Source organism: Macaca mulatta, chromosome 11, assembly GCF_049350105.2.
Source record: "Macaca mulatta isolate MMU2019108-1 chromosome 11, T2T-MMU8v2.0, whole genome shotgun sequence".
Lineage (NCBI taxonomy): Eukaryota > Metazoa > Chordata > Mammalia > Primates > Cercopithecidae > Macaca > Macaca mulatta.
This window is the reverse complement of record NC_133416.1, coordinates 140,173,904-140,195,167: the sequence shown is the minus strand read 5'-3', so window position 1 is coordinate 140,195,167 and position 21,264 is coordinate 140,173,904. Positions and strand designations below refer to the sequence as shown.

The following is a 21,264-nucleotide window of genomic DNA, read 5'->3' as shown; positions in this document are numbered from 1 at the left end:
ACCTCCACCTCCTGGGTTCAAGCGATTCTTCTGCCTCAGCCTCCCGAGTAGCTGGGATTACAGGCGCCGCCACCCCCGGCTGTTTTTTGTATTTTTATTAGAGATAGGGTTTTTCCATGTTGGTCAGGCTGGTCGCGAACTCCCAACCTCAGGTGATCGCCCACCTCAGCCTCCCAGAGTGCTGGGATTACAGGCGTGAGCCACCGCACCCAGCCCCTTTTTTGTGTGTGTGTGACACAGTGTCCTGTTGCCAAGGCTGGAGTGCAGTGGCACAATCTCAGCTCACTGCAACCTCCACCTCCCGGGTTCAAGCGATTCTCCTGCTTCAGCCTCCTGAAGTGCCCACCCACCACCACGCCCAGCTGTTTTTTGTATTTTTAGTAGAGATGGGGTTTCACCATGTTGGTCAGGCTGGTCTCGAACTCCTGATCTTAAGTGATCCACCCACTTGAGCCTCCCAAAGTGCTGGGATTACAGGAGTGAGCCACTGTGCCTGGCCAAATTCTGCCTTTTTGATTGGTCAGTGGCCAAATTTTTAATAGCTAGAATTCAGAACTATTTCAATAGAGATCTAAGGATTACTGAGCACAATTTTATGTTAGCCCCCCGGGGCTATGCACGTGTCAGAGGGAAAGGGTGAGTTAGTTATTCACTCAGTTCTCCTGCCTCTTTCTGGCCAGGAGGTTCAGTGCTTTAAAACAGTAGACTATAGATGTGCTAATTTACTATCAGAAATCACAGTCTAATTCCTGTAAAATGATACTCAGGCACTTAGGATGGCTTCGCTGGTCCTTGCTACGAAAACATCAGGTGAGGCAGATGACAGCTTGGAGGCCCAAGGTCAGGGGTTCTGAGACCCACAGCCATGGAACCTGCTGTTAGATCTGCCACTCAGGAGCATTGTGCCCTTGAGCAAGATGCTTGATTAATTGCAGCCTCTACCTCTTCATTTTTCTGTTTCAAAAATTTTATTACTGTTTTTAGAGTCAGGGTGTTGCTCCATTGAGGAGGCTGAAGTGCAGTGGTGTAATCATAGCTCACTGCAGCCATGAGCCCCTGGGCGTAAGCAATCCTCCTGCCTTGGTCTCTGGGGTAGCTGTGACTACAGATGCGTGTCAGCATGCCTGGCTGATTTTTCTTTTTTTTTGAGACAGAGTTTTGCTCTTGTCTCCCAGGCTTAGTGCGGTGGTGCGATCTCAGCTTGTCGCAACCTCTGCCTCCCAGATTCAAGCGATTCTTCTGCCTCAGCCTCCCGAGTAGCTGGGATTACAGGCATGTGCCACCATGCCCAGCTAATTTTGGAATTTTTTTTTTTTTTTTTTTTGAGACGGAGTCTCGCTCTGTCGCCCAGGCTGGAGTGCAGTGGCGCGATCTCGGCTCACTGCAAGCTCTGCCTCCTGGGTTCACGCCATTCTCCTGCCTCAGCCTCCCGAGTAGCTGGGACTACAGGCGCCCACAACCGCGCCCGGCTAATATTTTGTATTTTTAGTAGAGACGGGGTTTCACCGTGGTCTCGATCTCCTGACCTTGTGATCCGCCCGCCTCGGCCTCCCAAAGTGCTGGGATTACAGGCGTGAGCCACCGCGCCCGGCGAATTTTGTATTTTTAGTAGAGATGGAGTTTCCATGTTGATCAGGCTGGTCTCGAACTCCCGATCTCTGGTGATCCATTCGCTTCGGCCTCCCAAAGTGCTGGGATTGCAGGTGTGAGCCCCTGTGCCCAGTTGCCTGGTTCATTTTAAAAACTTTTTATAGAGACAGTCTTGCCGTTGCCCAGGCTGGTCTTGAATTCCTGGCCTCAAGTTATCCTCCCACCTTCACCTCCCAAAGTGCTGGGATTACAGGCGAGAGCCACTGCATGTGGCCAACCTCTTTTTTTGTTGTTTTTTGTTTTTTTGAGATAGAGTCTTGCTCTGTCGCCAAGGCTGGAGTGCAGTGTCGCGATCTTGGCTCACTGCAACCTCCACCTCCCGAGTTCAAGTGATTCTCCTGCTTTAGCCTCCCAAGTAGCTGGGATTACAGATGCGTGCCACCGTGCGTGGCTAATTTTTGTCTTTTTAGTCGAGATGAGGGTTTCACCATGTTGGCCAGGCTGGTCTTGAACTCCTGACCTCAAGTGATCCACCTGCATCGGCCTCCAAAGTGTTGGGATTACAGGCGTGAGCCACCACGCCTGGCCTAACCCATTAACTTTTATCTGAAATGCAAGGTTCCCCCTCTCCCAGCAGTGGAGCTCCCGGGTCGTTTGCATGAAAGGCGTCTCAGTGCGTTGACGGGGTCCCCTTGCTCTGGCTTCCTGTCTGTGGCACCCCTGCTTTTACTCTGGTTTTTCTTTCAGGAGGCATGACAGTAAGTAGCTGTGTTTGGACTCACATTTGCAAGTGAAAGAAACCCATTTTTAATTTGCCTGAGCAAAAAGCGAATTTACTCTACTGCATGCACATAGGATCCAAGGAATGCCGACCGCTGTGAGAGGCAGGGGTGTTGCCAGGCCTCGAGAGCCACTGGAACCAGGGCCAGAACCCCCTGAGGACCCTCCCTTCCCCCTCACATGTCTTGGTTCTTTGAACTGACCCACCCGCCAGTCAGCAGTTGGGGGCAGGGAAAAGACTGAAAATCACTTCATTGAAAGAAGTCTTTCTTCCGTGTGATGAGGAAATATGTTTTAGTTTGTGTTGTGGGTAATTTATATATAATCATGTTAGTGGGTGAACTGAGGTAGCACGTGGGTATAGAATTGTCACTGGTTCAACCCAGGCCTTTACCCAGCAGGCAGTGTTTGAGCAGAAGCGCAGTTCTGGCTTGTCTCTGCTTCGCGGGTGGTGTTCTGATGACGTAATCCACTTCCTTGCCGTAGGGTCCTCGCCTTGGAGGATAGGCTTAGGCTTTGAAATGACTCCAGAATCAGCCTTTGTAAATGTGAGGCTGTGACTCTGATTATCACTGCTGTTCCCAGTGCCTGCTAGAAAGATTGTCAGCTGTGTTTTAAGCGTTTGTGGTTTTTGCTTGTTTTAAACAGTCAACTTTCATAAGATTTCTTATTGGTTTTACTTAAATGGAAAGGAAACATTGGCTAGGTGCAGTGGCTCACGCCTGTAATCCCAGCATTCCAGGAGGCCGAGGCAGATGAGCGGGTCACTTGAGGTCAGGAGTTTGAGACCAGCCTGGCCAACATGGTGAAACCCCGTCTCTACTAAAAAGACCAAAAATTAGCCGGATGTGGTAGTGGGTGCCTGTAATCCCAGCTCCTCGGGAGGCTGAGGCAGGAGAATCGCTTGAATCCGGTGGGTGGAACTTGCAGTGAGCTGAGATTGTGCCACTGCACTCCAGCCTGGGCACTAGAGCGAGACTCCATCTCAAAAAATAAAAATAAAAAGAGGAAATGTTACTGTCGTTACTACATAAATTCTACAGCCAGAGTGGAGGCGTGGAGGGTGAGTTCACCTTACAGGGAGGACATGACACCAGCAGGGCTGTGGGCCTTATCCTGGCCACCCCGGCTGTGGGACGGGGCCCATGGGCTGCTCTTCTCAGAGTGAACGCCTTTGTGGGGTGAGAAGGTACTGTGCTCATGAGTCTGGATCCTCTTCTCTCCTACTCCAGCTGCGTGTCTGAAAAGCGACATCACTTGTTGTTAAATCCACGGTGGTCCAGCGTACTCTGTCTTTCCAGGTGCTGAGGTAAACAGAGCTTCCACGGAAGGAGAAAGCCCAGATGGACCTGGCCAGGGAGGCCTCTGTCAGAACGGGCCAATGCCACCCTCGCCAGACCCTCCGTCATCTCTCGACCCCACCACAAGCCCAGTGGGCCCTGATGCCTCTCCAGGTGTGGCTGGTTTCCATGACAACCTAAGGAAGGCTCAGGGAACTAGTGCTGAGGGCAGTGTTAGAAAAGAAGCTTTGCAGTCTCTCAGACTCAGTCTTCCTATGCAAGAAACGCAACTGTGTAAGCATCCGTTCCCGCCGCTTTCCCACTCTCCATGTTCGTGTCGCTCAGCCCCTTGGGAGCAGGTGCCCTGCGCACTTGCTGTCTGAGCCGTTGTGTGCCTGTGCCTGCTGTGTGCCTTCCAAGTCCCATGCAGGGCTGTGCGTTTAGCAAAGACAGCTTCACATTAGAGAGTGAAGATGCAGTTGGAGTCCAGGCTCTGCTACGGTCTGACTGGCAGCGGTGCTGACGCTCTTGCGTTAAAGGCCGGCCTGCATGTCCTGTGTCACCCAGGTGCTTGGTAAGCAGACCGTGGGCATCCAGCCTGTTTTGTTCTTTTAATTAGAGTCAGGATCTTGCTCTGTCGCCCAGGCTGGAGTCCAGTGGTACAGTCAGAGCTCACTGCAGCCTCTGCCTCCCAGGCTCAAGGTATCTTCCTGCCTCTGTCGTCAAGTAGCTGGGACAACAGGTGCACGCCACCACACCCGGGTATTCTTAATTTTTTTTTTTTTTTTTTTATAGAAACAGGGTCTCACCATGTTGCCCAGGCTGGTCTTGAACTCCTGGGCTCAAGTGATCGTCATACCTTGGCCTCCCAAAATGCTGGGATTATAGGCGTGAGCCACTGTGCCTGGCCTGCAGTATATTTTTAAAAATTTCTTAAAACTAAATAAAAACAACAAAACCCCCCAAATTACTGAAATCAAACTGCATTTCACATGTGTTTATTTGAAACAATTCTGAAAACTCATTGCCAGCGTTTAAGTTGAGAAGTAGCATGTAAAAAAGTCTAGATTCCTGATTTTTTTCAACTTAGTTTATTTACTTTTGGGGTCCTAAAGTTACAGATGTGTGAGCTCTGGCCCAGGTGCCCGTGTGACAGCAGTGCTGGGTCTGCGTGCACGCCTTTGTGGGATGCCCCGGTCACCTGTTCCTGCTGGCGCCTGGCTCTGAGCCTGTCTCCTGCATCAGTGTTTGGTTGAAACCCTGATCATTTTGCCGACTTGTGTAAATATCTGTCTGATGGCCGTAGACCTACATTTGCTACTTACGGTCTAGCCATCTGGACCACTTTGCCTCGTGAAAAGGACTAGAGATCTTTTCAGTGATAAAATGTATAAACTAATAATGGTACATTTGCAGTGAAATTCTTGGTGACTACTCAGATTTTAGGGATTATTTAGGACAGTAGCTGCTCATCTCCTCAGCATCCACATGTAAGGAGGGTGCCGTGTGTAAAGTGTTGCTGCGTGATTATGCTTCCCTTCTCTGGTCGGCACCCAGGCCATCGGGCTGTGTCTGCTGTTAGCTTAGGAAGGACAAGGGCCACACACTCAGCCCTGGGAAGTGGAGCCCTGGGTTTGTAACTGTAACACGTTGGCACGCACCATGCACCCCTTTCATCACCCAAAATGAACGGTCTGGGTTTTAGATATTTTAAATTCTGGTTTTGGCTAAAACGTTATAATTTTCCCCTCCTGTCCCGGAGCATGACCTCGGATTGGAGTCTCGTCTGTCTGGAGACTGAGGTAATCTGCTTCCAGCCCTGGAGGGCGGAGCCTGTGCAGCATTTACTCTGCAGTGACGCCTGGCGCCAGGCTTCAGCCGTTTGAGTACTGCCAGAGCCTTTTTGTAACGTGGCTTGTGACTGTAGGAGCTGAGATGAGCTGTGCGTCAAAGCGGACCCCAAATGTAACTGCGCAAGGAAATGCACGCGGGGTCTCGTGACCCAGCGGCGGCTGAGCTCCTGTGGCTGGGTACTGCCTGTAACTCCACAGTGCCGGCTTTTCACGTGCTCCTCCCAGCGGGGTCAGGAGAACCTGCTGTGAAGCCAGGGGAAGTTGCAGCGTGGTGAGAGCTGAGCCTGCCTCAGAGTGCTCGGCACAGCTCCAGCTTTAAACCCAGTTCTTTCTGTTGTTAAAAGGCACTTGCTGCCAGGCGCGGCAGCTCACGCCTGTAATCCCAGCACTTTGAGAGGCTGAGGCGGGCGGATCACCTGAGGTCAGGAGTTCGAGACCAGCCTGGCCAACATGGAGAAACCCCCACCTCTACTAAAATACAAAATTAGTCAGGTGTGGTGTTGCATGCCTGTAATCCCGTCTACTCAGGAGGCTAAGGCAGGAGAATCGTTTGAACCCAGGAGGCAGAGGTTGCAGTAAACCAAGATCACACCACTGCACTCCAGCCTGGGCAACAAGAGCGAAACTCCGTCTCAAAAAAAAAAAAGGCCGGGTGCAGTGGCTCACGCCTGTAATCCCAGCACTCTGGGAGGCTGAGGTGGGCGGATCATGAGGTCAGGAGACCGAGACCATCCTGGCTAACATGGTGAAACCCCATCTATACTAAAAATACAAAAAATTAGCTGGGCGTGGTGGTGGGCGCCTGTAATCCCAGCTACTCGGGAGGCTGAGGCAGGCGAATTGCTTGAACCCAGGAGGTGGAGCTTGCAGTGAGCCGAGATTGCACCACTGCATTCCAGCCTGGGAGACAGAGCGAGACTCTGTCTCAAAAAAAAAAAAAAGTCACTTGCCGTGGTTTCCTGTTTTACCGGGGGATGCCCCCAGGTGGGGTGTACTCGTCCTGGGATCACAGACCCAGTGCCTGACCAGTGTGTCTCCTGTGAGGTGGTTCCCGCCTGTGGTCAGTGTCAGGGGCTCACAGTTCTCTCTTGATCTAGAAATTGTCCTTCCAAACAAGATGGCTCTGCATTGTTTAGGTGTAAAATATATGGGTAATTAAGTACAAAACGACCAAGTTCTTGTGCCTGATTGTTCTGCATCCTGGTATTTGATGAGTTTCCAAATGGCCATTTTCCCATTGCAGGCTCTACAGATTCTTCCCTGCCACTGGAGAAGGAGGAGCAGGTCCGACTTCAGGCTCGGAAGTGGCTGGAAGAGCAGCTCAAACAGTACAGGGTGAAGCGCCAGCAGGAGAGGGTGAGTCCCCTCTCCCAAACAAGCTCATGGAAAGCTTCCTGCCCTAGAGACAGCTGTTGGTCCCACATAACCCTGGGACCTGCCATTGGCTTCTGTGAGCTGCCATGGGCTCAGGGGCCTCTGCAGCGGTTGACTCTGCTCCTGTCGTGTGGGTCCCACCTCTGGGGGACTCCACAGGAGCCTGGCTTGTGCCCCCTGCCTGGTCCTGCTTCTTTTGCAACAAGCACATTTTATTTCTAAATCTGCCAATTGAAAAGCAAAGAAAGCAAACACAGGTGACCTCAGAGACACTGTGGGTTCAGTTCCAGACCACCACAAAAATGTAAACATTGCAATAGAGCAAGTCCTACATGGTTTTGGTTTCCTAGAGCATAAAGAAGTTATGTGTATACGCTTCTGTAGTTTACTAAGTGTGCAGTAGCACTGTGTCTAAATAAAACGGATGTACCCACGTAATTTGAAAATGCTTTATTACTAAAAGATGCTGACGATCATCTGAGCCTTCAGCAAGTGTAATCTCTGTGCTGTTGGAGGATCTTGCGTCAAGTTTGATGGCTCCTGACTGATCAGGGTGGTGGTTGCTGAAGATTGGGCTGTAGGAATTTCTTCAAACCGCAGTAAAGTTTGCCATGGTGATTCACTCTCTTACAAAAGGTGTCTCTGTAACATGCAGTGCTGTTTGATAGGATTTTACCCATTCAAGTGTTTTTTTTTTTTGAGATGGAGTCTTGCTCTGTCGCCCAGGCAGTGGCGCCGTCTTGGCTCACTGCAAGCTCCGCCTCCCGGGTTCACGCAATTCTCCTGCCTCAGCCTCCCGAGTACCTGGGACTACAGGCGCCCACTACCACGCCCGGCTAATGTTTTTGGTATTTTTAGTAGAGACGGGGTTTCACCATGTTAGCCAGGATAGTCTCGATCTCCTGATCTCATGATCCGCTGGTCTTGGCCTCCCAAAGTGTTGAGATTACAGGCGTGAGCTACTGCGCCCAGCCCTCCCTTTCAAGTTTTATTGTGAGATTGCAGCAATTCAATCACATCTTCAGGCTCCACTTCTAATTCTAGTTCTCTTGCTGTTTCCACCACCAAGATCACACCACTGCACTCCAGCCTGGGCAACAAGAGCGAAACTCCGTCTCAAAAAAAAAAAAAGGCCGGGTGCAGTGTGTGGACCCAGAAGTGTGGAGCCCCTCAAAGTCGTCTATGAGGGTAGAAATCAGCTTCTTCCACACTCCTGTTAATGTTGATATTTTGACTCCTCCAGCCATGAATCATGAATGTTCTTAATGGCATCTAGAATGGTGAATCCTTTCCAGAAGGTTTTCAGTTTACTTTGCCCAGATCCGTGAGAGGAATCACCATGACTATGGCAGTTGTACCCTTACAAAGGTATTTCTTAAGTAATAAGACTTGAAAGTCAAAACTAGTCCTTGATCCGTGGGCTGCACAATGGATGTTGAGTTCGCAGGCATGAAAGCAACATTCACCTCCTTGTACATCTCCCATCAGAGTTTAGGTGACCAGGTGCATTGTCAATGAGCAGTTAAAAGAAAAAAAGAAAAAAATATATATGTGTATTTTGAGACAGAATCTCGCTTTGTCACCCAAGCAGGAGTGTAGTGGTGTGATCTTGGCCCACTGTAACCTCTGCCTCCCGGGTTCAAGCGATTCGCCTGCCTCAGCCTCCTGAGTAGCTGGGATTAAAAGCATGTGCCACCCTACCCAGCTAATTTTTTTTTTTTTTTTTTGAGAGACGGAGTCTCACTCTGTTGCCCAGGCTGGAGCGATCTTGGTTCGCTGCAACCTCCACCTCCTGGGTTCCAGTGATTCTCGTGTCTCAGCCTCCTGAGTAGCCAAGATTACAGGTGCCCAGCACCATGCCTGACTCATGTTTTTGTATTTTTAGTAGAGACGGGGGTTTCACCATGTTGGCTAGCCTGGTCTTGAACTCCTGACCTCAAATGATTTGCCCACCTCAGCCTCCCAGAGTGTTGGGATTACAGGTGTAAGCCACCGCGCCCGGCCTTGAAGAAAGTTTCTATGTTTATTAAAAAAAAAAAAAACTGGAGAGTAGCCGGGAAAGTTTTGTTGAGGAGTCTGATGAGGAGGTTCTTGCTGTTTTGTTTTAAACGTGTTGAAGTCATTCACTGAAGAGTGTGCTTCAGACCAGGGGTGGTCATGCTGGTCACTCGAGTGGGGCCTTGCAGCAGTGAGACCACCGAGGATGGCCTCGCCGCACCCTGTGTGGTGAGGGCCTGGGGAGGTGGTGCTCTCTGATTGTCAGTGGAGGGAGTATAATCGGTGCCACCGTTCTGAATGGTAATTTTAAGAATGCTGCTTGTGGATTTTAAATGTAATTTTTGTACTTTTGTTTTCTTCTCAGTCCAGTCAACCTGCAACCAAAACGAGACTTTCTAGCACGCTTGATCCTGAGCTCATGTTAAACCCAGAAAACTTGCCAAGGGCCAGCACCGTGGCTATGACAAAAGAATATTCCTTCCTGCGCACCAGTGTCCCTCGGGGGCCTAAGGTGGGCAGCCTGGGGCTTCCGGCACACCCTAAGGAGAAAAAAAGTTCCAAGTCAAGCAAAATCCGGTCTCTGGCCGATTACAGAACTGAAGATTCAAATGCTGGGAATTCCGGGGGAAATGTTCCGGTTCCCGATTCTACCAAGGGTTCCCTGAAGCAGAACAGAAGCAGCGCAGCGTCCGTTGTGTCTGAGATCAGCCTGTCCCCTGACACTGACGACCGTCTGGAGAACGCCTCCCTGGCTGGAGACAGCGTGTCTGAGGTGGATGGAAATGACAGCGACAGCTCATCGTACAGCAGCGCCTCCACCCGAGGGACCTATGGCGTTCTGTCGAAGACGGTGGGCACGCAGGACACCCCCTATATGGTCAACGGCCAGGAGATTCCTGCGGATACGCTGGGCCAGTTCCCCTCGATTAAGGACGTCCTCCAGGCTGCAGCCGCTGAGCACCAAGACCAGGGGCAGGAGGTCAACGGGGAGGTGCGGAGTCGGAGAGAGAGCATCTGCAGCAGGTGGGGGGACAGCAGAGGTGGGCGGGGCGGGTGGAGGTGGGCGGGGCGATAGCAGAGGTGGGAGGGGCCGACAGAGGGGGCGGGGCGGACAGGGGTCGGTGGGGCCATAGCAGAGGTGGGAGGGGCCGACAGAGGGGGCGGGGCGGGCAGGGGTCGGTGGGGCCATAGCAGAGGTGGGAGGGGCCGACAGAGGGGGCGGGGCGGGCAGGGGTCAGTGGGGCCATAGCAGAGGTGGGAGGGGCCGACAGAGGGCCTGACCTTAGATGTTGCTTCCCCAGCCCAGGACTCTCCGCACTGGAACAGGGATACACAGCTTTTCTTCCTGATTCTGTCCTTAGTCTTGACATGAACATTTCATTCATACCAAGTCTGCTGTTTTTTAAGCAGTAGAGTTGGAATAATCAGCAATCGTCTGTGTTATTAAAATATCCATTCTCCTGTTTGCATATACTTGTCACTAAGCTGCACAATGCCCGTCTCACGTTTCCTAACGGTTCCCGCGTTGTGAGGTGCCGACTGTTGGCAGGAATGTTCATCCGTGCGTTCATGCAAGCCTTAGCTCTCTACTTAATTTAAAAAGATTGGGAGAGAGCAGCAGGGGTGTGTGGAATTTGGAGAACATGGAGGAATATGAAGGAAAATCAGGATGGCTCTGGCTCGCACAGGCCTGACCCGTGCTTTTGTCCCCAGCGTGTCCTTGGAGAGCTCTGCAGCAGAAACCCAGGAGGAGATGCTGCAGGTGCTCAAAGAGAAAATGCGACTCGAAGGACAGCTGGAAGCCTTGTCACTGGAGGCGAGTCAGGTAACGGACGCCCTCGACGTCTTAGCGGGCGGCGAAGTCGGAAAGCACGTGTGGCTCCTCTGCTGGGTACGAGGTTTCAAGATGTGGTTGGGAATCAGCCGCCGCAGCGTGTCTGGCAGCCGAGTGTTCTGCATCTTTACGTTTTTTGTCTATTGTCAGCCTTAGAAAGAGGTGTGAGTTTCCTGCCTCATCATGCGTGGGTCCATTTCTCCCTGCGTCTCACCAGAGTATTTCCTAGATGTTAGGTGTCTCACAGGCCTTAAGAGTTAAATTCTCTTGGTGGGTTGCACCTTTTTCTGGCACAGTGAACCTTGTTTCTTTGTAGTGCTTTCTGCTTTTTCTGATACTAGTTTTGCTATAGCAGAAAAAGCCACACACGCTGGCTTTGGTTAGCATGTGCCAGAAACATCATTTTCCATCCCTTTTTCAGCTCTCCTTTGTCATTTTGTTGTATGCACTTTACCCATAGCAAAGAGCTAGGTATTTACCGTCTGCCGACAGTTGAGTAAATCTGTTCAGTGGGGGTCAGCTGTCTGCTTCTGTCGTGGAAGCGTGAGATTGCACCCAGGCCCTGAGGCGACGGGGCTGAGGGGGCCTCCTGCAGCGAACGGGGCCGCAGAGCAGGGCCGTAGCTGCTCACCGCGCCGGGAGCTTGCCTTGCTAAATGCACATCTCATGCTGAAGATGGTGTTCTTGTACAACATGGTCCTTGGACACAAACCACCTAAAGCTGTGTCTACGGAAAAGGTGATTTCGGCTGTTTTGAGGCTAATTCTGGTTGTACAGTCGTCACTTCTCCAGCGTTACAGCGTGAGCCTCCCGTCGCCGGACGCGTTTCCCTTCCTCTGTGTAGCCACTCTCTCGAATGGTGGCTTGCTCTCACTGCACTTTGTCTTCTTATCCTCTTGGGGTCACTGATCGGTGCTTCGGTTGCATCCACACCACGATCGTGAGGGTTGTTTCAGGTGTGGTGGTTGCTGGCCCCTTGCTCTAGGGTATCCTTGAGTTTGTGTTTCCTCAGTTGCTTTGGGTGTTTGTTGTCTTGGTGATGTGTGAACTGGATCCCTCCCCGTAGGCCTTAGTGTGGGGGCCGGTGGGGGCCGGTTGGGGTCGGTGGTGGGGTGATTTTCGCTAGCGATTCTCTGCTGCTCGTGGGGCCACACAGCATTGCCGTGGTCACTCAGGACTGTGCTGTGTCCCGTGGCCCTGGCTGGAGCCCCTAGAGCCGCACTTAGGAAGCAGCCACCTTTCCTTGCCTGTGTTTTTTGCCCATTTCCCCCCAGATCCGAATCCACTGTTAATCTCTCAGGGGTCCCTCTACACGTCTGGCATTCTGTGTGCGCGTGCCGTATCCATGCCATATCTGGCATGCCCATGTGCACGTTTGGTGTTTTGAACACGTTTCCCGTGTCCTCGCAGGAGAAGGGTGCTTCCCCAGCCCTGCCCGAGCGCTGCCCTGTGCAGGTGCAGTTGGGCCCAAAACTAGTGCAGCTCCGTGTGCGTCCTGGGCCTGTTTGGAAAGTCGCCTTCTTCTGGGACGGCTGTGCTGGGAGAGTGCCTTGGGGTCTCGGGGCAGGGTCCCCTGTCAGGCCCTGGGAGAGCGCCTGGGGGTCTCAGGGTCCCCCGTCAGGCCCTGACTGACTCGCCAGTTGTGTTCCTGTTAATACACTGGACGGAAGTGACTGGTTTTCTGAAAGTCATTGTGGTTGTTGGGATCTTTTCAGGCACTTAAAGAGAAGGCTGAGCTACAGGCCCAGCTGGCCGCCGTCAGCACGAAGCTGCAGGCGCAGGTGGAGTGCAGCCACAGCAGCCAGCAGCGGCAGGATTCGCTCAGCTCGGAGGTGGACACTTTGAAGCAGTCATGCTGGGACCTGGAGCGAGCCATGACCGACCTGCAGAACATGCTGGAGGCAAAAAATGCCAGCCTGGCATCGTCCAACAACGACTTGCAGGTGGCCGAGGAGCAGTACCAGAGGCTCGTGGCCAAAGTGGAGGACATGCAGAAGAGCATGCTCAGCAAGGACAACACAGGTGAGGCCAGGCCCTGGCCACGCCCTCCTCCTTCCCTGACTGGTCCCTGCTGCGGCCTCCTCCTTCCCTGACTGGTCCCTGCTGCGCCCTCCTCCTTCCTCGACTGGTCCCTGCTGCGCCCTCCTTCCTCGACCACACCCTCCTCCTTCCTCTACTGGTCCCTGCCACACCCTTCTCCTTCCCTAGCCATGCCCTCCTTGGCCACGCCCTCCTTCTCTGGCCATGCCGTCTTCCTTGACTGACTGGTTCCCACTGTGGCCGCCTCCTTCCCCGACTGGTCCCTGCCGCGCCCTCCTCCTTCCTCGACTGTCCCCACTACACCCTCCTCCTTCCCTGGCCACGCCCTCCTTCCCTGACTGGTCCCTGCCGCGGCCTCCTCCTTCCCTGACTGGTCCCTGCTGCGCCATCCTCCTTCCTCTACTGGTCCCTGGCCATGTCCTTCTCCTTCCCCGCCACCGCCCTCCTTCTTCCTCAACTGGTCCCCGGCACACCTCCTCCTCCTGGCCGCGCCCTCCTCCTCCCCTGACTGGTCCCTACCACGCTGCCACGTCCTCCTCCTTCCCCAGCCCCCGATCCAGGCAGGCGCCCAGCGAGCTGGGGCTGGTGCTGACAGCTCTGTTGGCTTGTGACTATCCCTGTGGGGGTTGCATTGGTTTATAATTTACACATAAGGAGGCCACTTTTCTAAAGGAAATACAATTTTTAGTTGAACTTGTGGAATTGTGTACATTTTTGCATGCACATCCAGGGGAATGAATTAGGTCTTGGAGATCGACCTCAGACCCTGGACTGTCTGCAGTGATCATTTACATGCATCCTGCCTCAAAAGTCCGGTGGTATTTCGGGGGTGTAGAGCTGCCCACTTATTCCACAGAATTGCAGATTCCATTTAAAATATTCAAGAACAGGCCGGGCGCGGTGGCTCACGCCTGTAATCCCAGCACTTTGGGAGGCCGAGGCGGGCGGATCACAAGGTCAGGAGATCGAGACCATCGTGAAACCCCGTCTCTACTAAAAATACAAAAAATTAGCCGAGCGCTGTGGCGGGCGCCTGTAGTCCCAGCTACTCAGGAGGCTGAGGCAGGAGAATGGCGTGAACCCGGGAGGCGGAGCTTGCAGTGAGCCAACATCGCACCATTGCACTCCAGCCTGGGCGACAGAGCCAGACACTGTCTCAAAAAAAAAAAAAAAAAAAAAAGATATTCAAGAACAGCTCCTTGACTGTCCGTCTGGCAACCTTTTCTCCCTGGATGCAGCGTGTCGGTCCAGCTGCCTCCCTGTAGGGCTCGTCCAGCGAGTACAAGTAGGACGGTGGACCACGGGAACCGCAGCGGGCTTCCCTGTGGCTTGGCAGCACGCCTTCTGCCCCCTCAGTCCCCGTCTGGGCCAGTCCCAGAGCCCACACTCCAGTGCCCAGCAGGCACGGAGAAGACTCTGGTTGACCTGCTCAGAGCAGGCGTGGACAGGAGCGAGAAGGAGAGGGCGAAGCAGGGTCAGAAGGTTGAAGACCAAAGCCTGGGGGACTGTGGAGTGACCTGGGTCCAGAGTCCTCCCAGGGAGACTGCTCGGTGGCCTCATCTCTCAGGACTTGGGATCGCCTGAGCGAGGGGGTGTTGGTGCAGCCACCGGGAGGACTGACTCCACGTCAGCCAGTTCGCCCATGAGGCTGTGAGACTGGGTCTTGGATCTGATGACACAGAGGGGGGTGACAAGCTGGCGTCACAGAGGCTGCGTTCCAATACAAGAAAGAGAAAGCCAGCCGAGAGGCAGTAGTACTCCTGTAACCGCTTTAATATTTTAGTCGAGCATTTCGTGATACCCAGTCCCTTCAGAAAAACTATGAAACCCAAAAAGTTCTCAACACTAAAGTAGTTTGGGGCCCTGTGGGTTGCCACGCTTCACTTGACCAGTAATCGGGGGGCGGCAAAAACAGCCTGAACTGTGGTGAGGCTGCCCAGTCCTGACCGGGGGGCGACAGATACCCTTGCTGTTTGTTGATGGCTGGTAGACATCGTTGGGTCGAACACGAGAGCCTCGGCGTCCACGACAGTTTTCACAGATTTCATAAGTGTGAATTTGCCGACTTGATTAAATTTGTTTGAACCCCAAGCTCAGTATTCATGGACACGTGTGGAGCAGCAGAGTATGTGAGTCATCCTAGGCGCCCGCTGAGGAGAGGATGCTCTGCCTGCTTTTGCGCTCAGCCCGGGCCGGAGGAGTTCTTTCCAGGGCCACGTTTTATTTCTTTTGGGGATAATTTTGCAGTTTAAGATGGCCCCAAACACTGCCTAGTGTTTTTTTTTGGTTGTTATTGTTGTTGTTTTGTTTTGCTTTTGAGACAGAGTTTCACTCTTGTTGCCCAGGCTGGAGTGCAGTGGTGTGATCTCGGCTCACCGCAACCTCCACTTCGCAGGTTTAAGCGATTCTCCTGCCTCAGCCTCCCTAGTAGCTGGTATTACAGGCATGTGCCACCACGCCCAGCTAATTTTGTATTTTTAGTAGAGACAGGCTTTCTCCATGTTGGCCAGGCTGGTCTCAAACTCCCAACTTCAGGTGATCCACTTGCCTCGGCCTCCCACAGTGCTGGGATTACAGGTGTGAGCCACCGCGCCCGGCCAACACTGTCTAGTGGTTTTAAACACAGAGAGGATGTGAGGTGTTCTGTGGAGATGTACTTCATTTTTTTCTTTTGATTTATTTTTTTTAATTCATCCTATTTGTTTTTTTAAATTTTATTTTTGTTTTTAAAAATTCATTTGTCTTTGAGATGGGTTGCTCTGTTGCCCAGGCTGGAGGGCAGTGGGGCAGTTGTGGCTCACTGCAGCCTCAAACTCCTGGGCTCATAGGATCTGCCCGCCTCAGCCTCCCAAGTAGCTGGGACCACAGGTGCATGTCGCCCCGCCTGGCTAATTTTGTTTTGAGCGGAGGATCTTGCTGTGTTGCCCAGGCTGGTCTGGATCTCCTGGGCATGCACCCCCATGCCCCCTGCACCCCCATGTCCCCTGATCCGCCATGCCCGGCCATCATTATTTCCTAGAGAAGCTCTGCTCAGGCTTGTTGGCCAAGTTGCTGTTGGCTGTGAGCTCAGTGTGAATGAGTCGACGCTATGTATTGAATAGGTGTCTTAAATGGAGACACAGAACGGAGGTTATGTATCGATGAACTGGTGAAGATGCTTGAGCAGAGGCCTGCAGGAACCTCACCCTGCATTTCTCCCAGGAGCAGCATCTGTCAGCGTCCACTAGTGCCGTGTTCACGGCGACTTCATGGAGTCAGCTACGGGGAATAACCGGAACTGATCTTATTTGGTCTCCGCTGAGAGTCCCGCCTTGTGTCCCGCACGCGCGGAGCTGCGGACTCCCCCGTTGGCTGTCACTGGCCTGAGCTGCTGTGCTTGCCCCATTTCAGTGCACGACCTGCGGCAGCAGATGACAGCTTTGCAGAGCCAGCTTCAGCAGGTGCAGCTGGAGCGGGCGACACTGACCAGCAAGCTGAAGGCGTCACAGGCAGAGATCTCGTCCCTGCAGAGTGTCCGGCAGTGGTACCAGCAGCAGCTCGCCCTGGCCCAGGAGGCCCGCGTCAGGCTGCAGGGTGAGATGGCTCACATCCAGGTACGGCCCCCGTCTACCTTCCAGGGCAGGTCACGCTTCTTGTCTTCACGTAGAACGGTGCTTTTTCCAAAGATTTTTGTTTTTTTTTTTGTTTGTTTGTTTTTTGAGACGGAGTCTCGCTCTGTCGCCCAGGCTGGAGTGCAGTGGCGCGATCTTGGCTCACTGCAAGCTCCGCCTCCTGGGTTTATGCCATTCTCCTGCCTCAGCCTCCTGAGTAGCTGGGACTACAGGCGCCCGCCACCGCGCCCGGCTAATTTTTTGTATTTTTAGTAGAGACGGGGTTTCACCGTGGTCTTGATCTCCTGACCTTGTGATCCGCCCGCCTCGGCCTCCCAAAGTGCTGGGATTACAGGCGTGAGCCACCGCGCCTGGCCGATTTTTCTGTTTTTAGAGTTCACAGACATGTTTTTGTTTTTAACCTGCTGTCTAGCACACCCTGTGTCCCATGTAGGATGTGTCCCGTGGGCCTCCCCACAACCTTCTGACATGGGAGACCCACAGCAGCCTCTGCCAGCATTTTCAATTCCAAAGCCTGTCTTGCTGGGCACGGTGGTGCATGCCTGTAAATTCTCATCTGCCTGGGTCTCAGGACCCTCCCACGCCGGCCTCCCCACTCTGCTGCGATGTCTCACAGGTGTGTGGTGCCAGTGGGGTTCTCTTCCTGGTTGGAGCTTTTCCTTTCTCTGCTATGTGAGCCCTCAGTGACACACAGGGACCACATCTTTCCAGCGTGCCTCGCATTTCCTACATGCTGTCGGAAACACTTTCCTCTCCCATCCACTCGTTAGTGGGCACCGCCCATGTCCAGCTTGGTCCCGCATATGTGGGAGCGTGTGTCTGTCCAGGCCTGCCCCTTGGCCCACACGCTGGAGACACCCGGACTGACAGACGAATGGTTCACGTGCACCTCGATCCGAGTCTCAGCACCTAGCCTAATTAGGATGATGTCAGAGATGCTGAAGAGCGCCTTTGGTCAGCCTTAGTCTTTTTGTTTTTGTTTTTTTTTTTGAGACTGTCTCACTCCGTCACCCAGGCTGGAGCAGTGGTGTGATCTCGGCTCACTGCAGCCTCAACCTCTCAGACTCAAGCGATCCTCCTACCTCAGTCTCCTAACTAGCTGGGATCACAGGTATGCGCCACCATGCCCAGCTAAGTTTTGTATTTTTTGTAGAGACAGGGTTTTGCCATGTTGCCCAGGCTGGCCTCGAACTCCTGGGCTCAAGTGATGCCCACCTCAGCCTCCCAAGGTGCTGGGATTACAGGTGCGAGCCACCGCACCTGGCCTGTCATTTTTTAATTAGCTGTGGAATTTTTTTTTCCAGATAAAATATTATATATTTATTAAAACTTTATTTCTCAAGAGGGGAATGTGAAATACTAATTCCACCAAATGTTCCTTTTATGTCTAGATTTACAAATATATACAATAGAAGTTTTCTTCAATTTTTGTTAGTTTTTTTTTTTCTTCTGAGATGGAGTCTTGCTCTGTCTCCCAGGTTGGAGTGCAGTGGTATGATCTCGGCTCACTGCAACCTCTGTCTCCTGGGTTCAAGTGATTCTTCTGCCTCAGCCCCCTGAGTAGCTGGGATTACAGGTGCCTGCCACCGTGCCCAGCTAATTTTTGTATTTTTAGTAGAGACGGAGTTTCACCATATTGGCCAAGCTGGTCTCGAACTCCTGACCTTGTGATCCGCCCGCCTCAGCCTCCCAAAGTGCTGGGATTACAGGCGCGAGCCGCCGCGCTCAACCTATTACGCACTTTTTAAGCCAGAGAACCATATGGAAAACATTTGTTCTACGTACAACATAACTTGGAAACAAGTCAGTACACAGATTAATACAGTTTTTTAAAACTGCGGTGCATTTATATGAGGTAGTATTTAAAGAAATAAGCCATGCCAGGTGTATTTTAGAAGTATAGTTTGGACCAGGTGCAGTAGCTCATGCCTATAATCCCAGCACTTTGGGAGGCCGAGGCGGGCCAGTCACTTGAGGCCAAGAGTTCAAGACCAGCCTGGCTAACATGGCAAAACCCCATCTCTACTAAAAATGCACAAGTTAGCCAGGTGTGGTGGTGGGTGGCTGTAGTCCCAGCTGCTTGGGAGGCTGAGGCATGAGACGTGCTTGAATCAAGGAGGCAGAGGTTGTAGTGAGCCGAGATCGAGCCACTGCACTCCACACTCCAGCCTGGGCAACAGAGCCACACTTTGTCTCAAATAAAAAACCAATAAGGAAGTGTGGTGGTGTAGCCTGGACAACAAAAGAGGAAGCTTCAAAGCGATGGTGGCTCCAGAGCCCTATCTGCTTTTTTTTCGGAGACAGGGTCTTGCCCTGTCACCCAGGCTGCTGGAATTCATTGTCACGATCATAGCTCCCTGTAGCTTTGACCCCTTGGGCTCACACAGTCCGCCTGCCTCAGCCCCCCAAGTAGCTGGGACATAGTTGAACACCATCACACCTGGCTAATTGTTTAAACATTTTCTGTAAGGACAGGGTCTTGCTACGTTGCCTAAGCAGGTTTTGAGCTCCTAGGCTCAAGCGATCCTCCTGCCTCAGCCTCCCAGCGTGCTGGGATTACAGGATGAGCCAGTGCTGGGCCCTCACTGCTTTTTCCAAATACCTTTGGAATCCAGGTTCAGCATTCCTTAATCAGAGTTTTTAATACATTTTTTTGGTACCCAAATGTATCCCTTCATTCCCAGTAACATGCAGAAGGGAGGAGAATTCCAGGCAGGCACTCTGCTTTCATGGTCTCAAAACACAGTCCCAGCAAAGTCTGTCTTCCCTGGCTCCGTGTACCTTCTCCTGAGGTCCTGGGGCCTGTGGCTTCTGTCACGTCTCGCACTTCGTTCTCCAGGAGGCAGCATGGAACAGGCGACGCGGGCAGGTCCAGACACAGGCCCCAGGCTGTCCTCACATCTCCTTTCAGTACTACTTCCCTCGGCTGACGCCATCCTCCTCAGGGCCGTGGGACTGGGCTTTTTCATGAGACGCTTGGCCAGGGTGGGCCTGAGCACCTGGGGGTCTAGGCCAGGCCCTAGCTGGGCGGTAAAGGCTGCGTCCCGGGAATGGCACCTGTCGGGCAGGCCCTGGTGTGTGTCTGGCTGGATTTGGTCAGTTAAGATAAGGCTCGTCACCCACAGGGGCTCAGAGATGCCTCGTCAGTGGGGACTTTTGGGTAGGTCCTGCTACAAACCGCAGTCTGATGAGCTACAAACAGCATGATGAGCGCTTGCTGATGGCCTGCCCGCCCTCCCACTCAGGCACACAGAGCCCAGACAGCGCGTATTTTGATGTGGGAAGACGTGTGGTGGGTGGTGGGGCTTCTGTGGGAGACACTGAGGGGCAGCCAGTGACCTCATCCTGGGGCCTCCAGGGACAGGCTGGTCTGCATTTCTTGCTTGAAATTGAGCAACTTTTTACTTTGTGGGGGTTTTTTTTGAAGGTTGGACAGATGACCCAGGCAGGTCTCCTGGAGCACCTGAAACTCGAGAATGTGTCCCTGTCCCAGCAGCTGACGGAAACTCAGCACAGGTCCATGAAGGAGAAAGGACGGATCGCGGCACAGCTGCAGGGTATTGAGGTGAGGCTGCGACCAGGGCCGTGTAAGGTTGGGAGAACATACACATACACAGACATAGATACGGTGTGTTTTTTCTTACATGTTCTATCTCTCTGTGTGTATCTCTTAAATATTCTCATGGATGGCCTGCAGTGACCGCTCATTAAGGCTTTGGGACCCCGCTCCTCATCCCTCACCTTTGGGGCTTAGTGCAGTGTGGCTCTTTCCCTGCCAGCCCCGCCTCGGCCTGGGCCCCGGCCGTCAGTCATTGCCAGTCAGGGATGGCGGTGGGTACAGAGTAGGTAAGGAGGAAGCATCTGGTGAGTTTGTGCCTGACAGCCTGTCGAAGCCTAGCGATGAGAAGATTTTCTTTGCTTTCTAAGCACTCAACCTGCGTTGCCATTTGACCCTCCAGCAACCACACACTGTTGAGGTCATGGCCGCTGCCTGCCCAGCCATCTCCAGAGGACAGAAATGCAGCAGCCTTGATAGCTGTTCTTTAGCTGTGGGGCCCTGGACAATTTCTTAGCTCTCTGAGCCTCATCTTTTTTTTTTTGAGGTGGAATTTCGCTCTTGTCGCCCAGCTGGAGTGCAGTGGTGTGATCTCAGCTCATTACAACCTCCGCCTCCCAAGTTCAAGCGATTCTCCTGCCTCAGCCTCCCAAGTAGCTGGTGGTATAGGCACCCGCCACCACACCCTGCTAATTTTTTGTATTGTTAGTAGAGACGGGGTCTCGCCGTGTTGGCCAGGCTGGTCTCAAACTCCCGACTTCAGGTGATCCGCCCGCCTCGGCCTCCCAAAGTGCTGGGATTACAGGCTTGAGCCTCATCTTTATAAAATGGGGATAGTGTCACCTACTCGATAACCTTGTGGAAAAATTAAAGAAGAAGGAACGGTGTAAAACCCCAAGGCAGTGTATGGAGGGAGGTTCTGTGCTGGATGATGCTGGGCCGCTCTCGTTGCCGACCTTTCCCTTGTGCAGGGAGCTCTCCGCAGCCTCACGTGGTTTCCCATCTTCTGTGACTGCTCCCATCTCTCTGTGGCATCAGCTGGGCCACCCGGCTGGGATGACGGATAAGAATCGTGTTGTGTCAGCCATAGTTCTTCAAGGGCTTAGTAGAGAAGAACTGAAAAGAATTTCAAGTTAGGAATTTGTGTTTTCCCTAAGTGTACCCCTATGTGAGGGCTCATCCACAGCCAGGACGCAGGCTGTGTTCACTGCAGGGGCCTCTGCTCTCTTACCTGGTGGTACCAAGCACTGCTCTCGTGAGAGTATGTCTGGGTCTCACTCCCGAAAGCAGGCACCTGTGACCCGCCTGTTGCCACACGAGAAAAGCCGGGAGGTTCTGCTCACCAGTG

General features: G+C 52.8%; 1 protein-coding gene across 10 annotated transcripts in view; it reads left to right on the top strand.

The window, feature by feature from the left end:
* GOLGA3 (golgin A3) overlaps positions 1 to 21,264 on the top strand; it is a 55,044-nt gene that overhangs the window by 7,744 nt on the left and 26,036 nt on the right. For 4 of the 10 annotated variants that reach the window (XM_028830242.2, XM_015109787.3, XM_077955908.1 and 1 more), the window contains exons 3-9: positions 3,672 to 3,824; positions 6,747 to 6,859; positions 9,240 to 9,898; positions 10,589 to 10,700; positions 12,425 to 12,731; positions 16,140 to 16,342; positions 19,788 to 19,925. In XM_028830242.2, the coding sequence (XP_028686075.2) occupies positions 3,672 to 3,824; positions 6,747 to 6,859; positions 9,240 to 9,898; positions 10,589 to 10,700; positions 12,425 to 12,731; positions 16,140 to 16,342; positions 19,788 to 19,925 (1,685 nt within the window). Of the gene's footprint in view, positions 1 to 3,671; positions 3,945 to 6,746; positions 6,860 to 8,119; positions 8,246 to 9,239; positions 9,899 to 10,588; positions 10,701 to 12,424; positions 12,732 to 16,139; positions 16,343 to 19,787; positions 19,926 to 21,264 lie in introns of those variants that run through there. The other 6 variants (XM_028830241.2, XM_001083474.5, XM_015109786.3 and 3 more) reach the window with 3 other exon arrangements.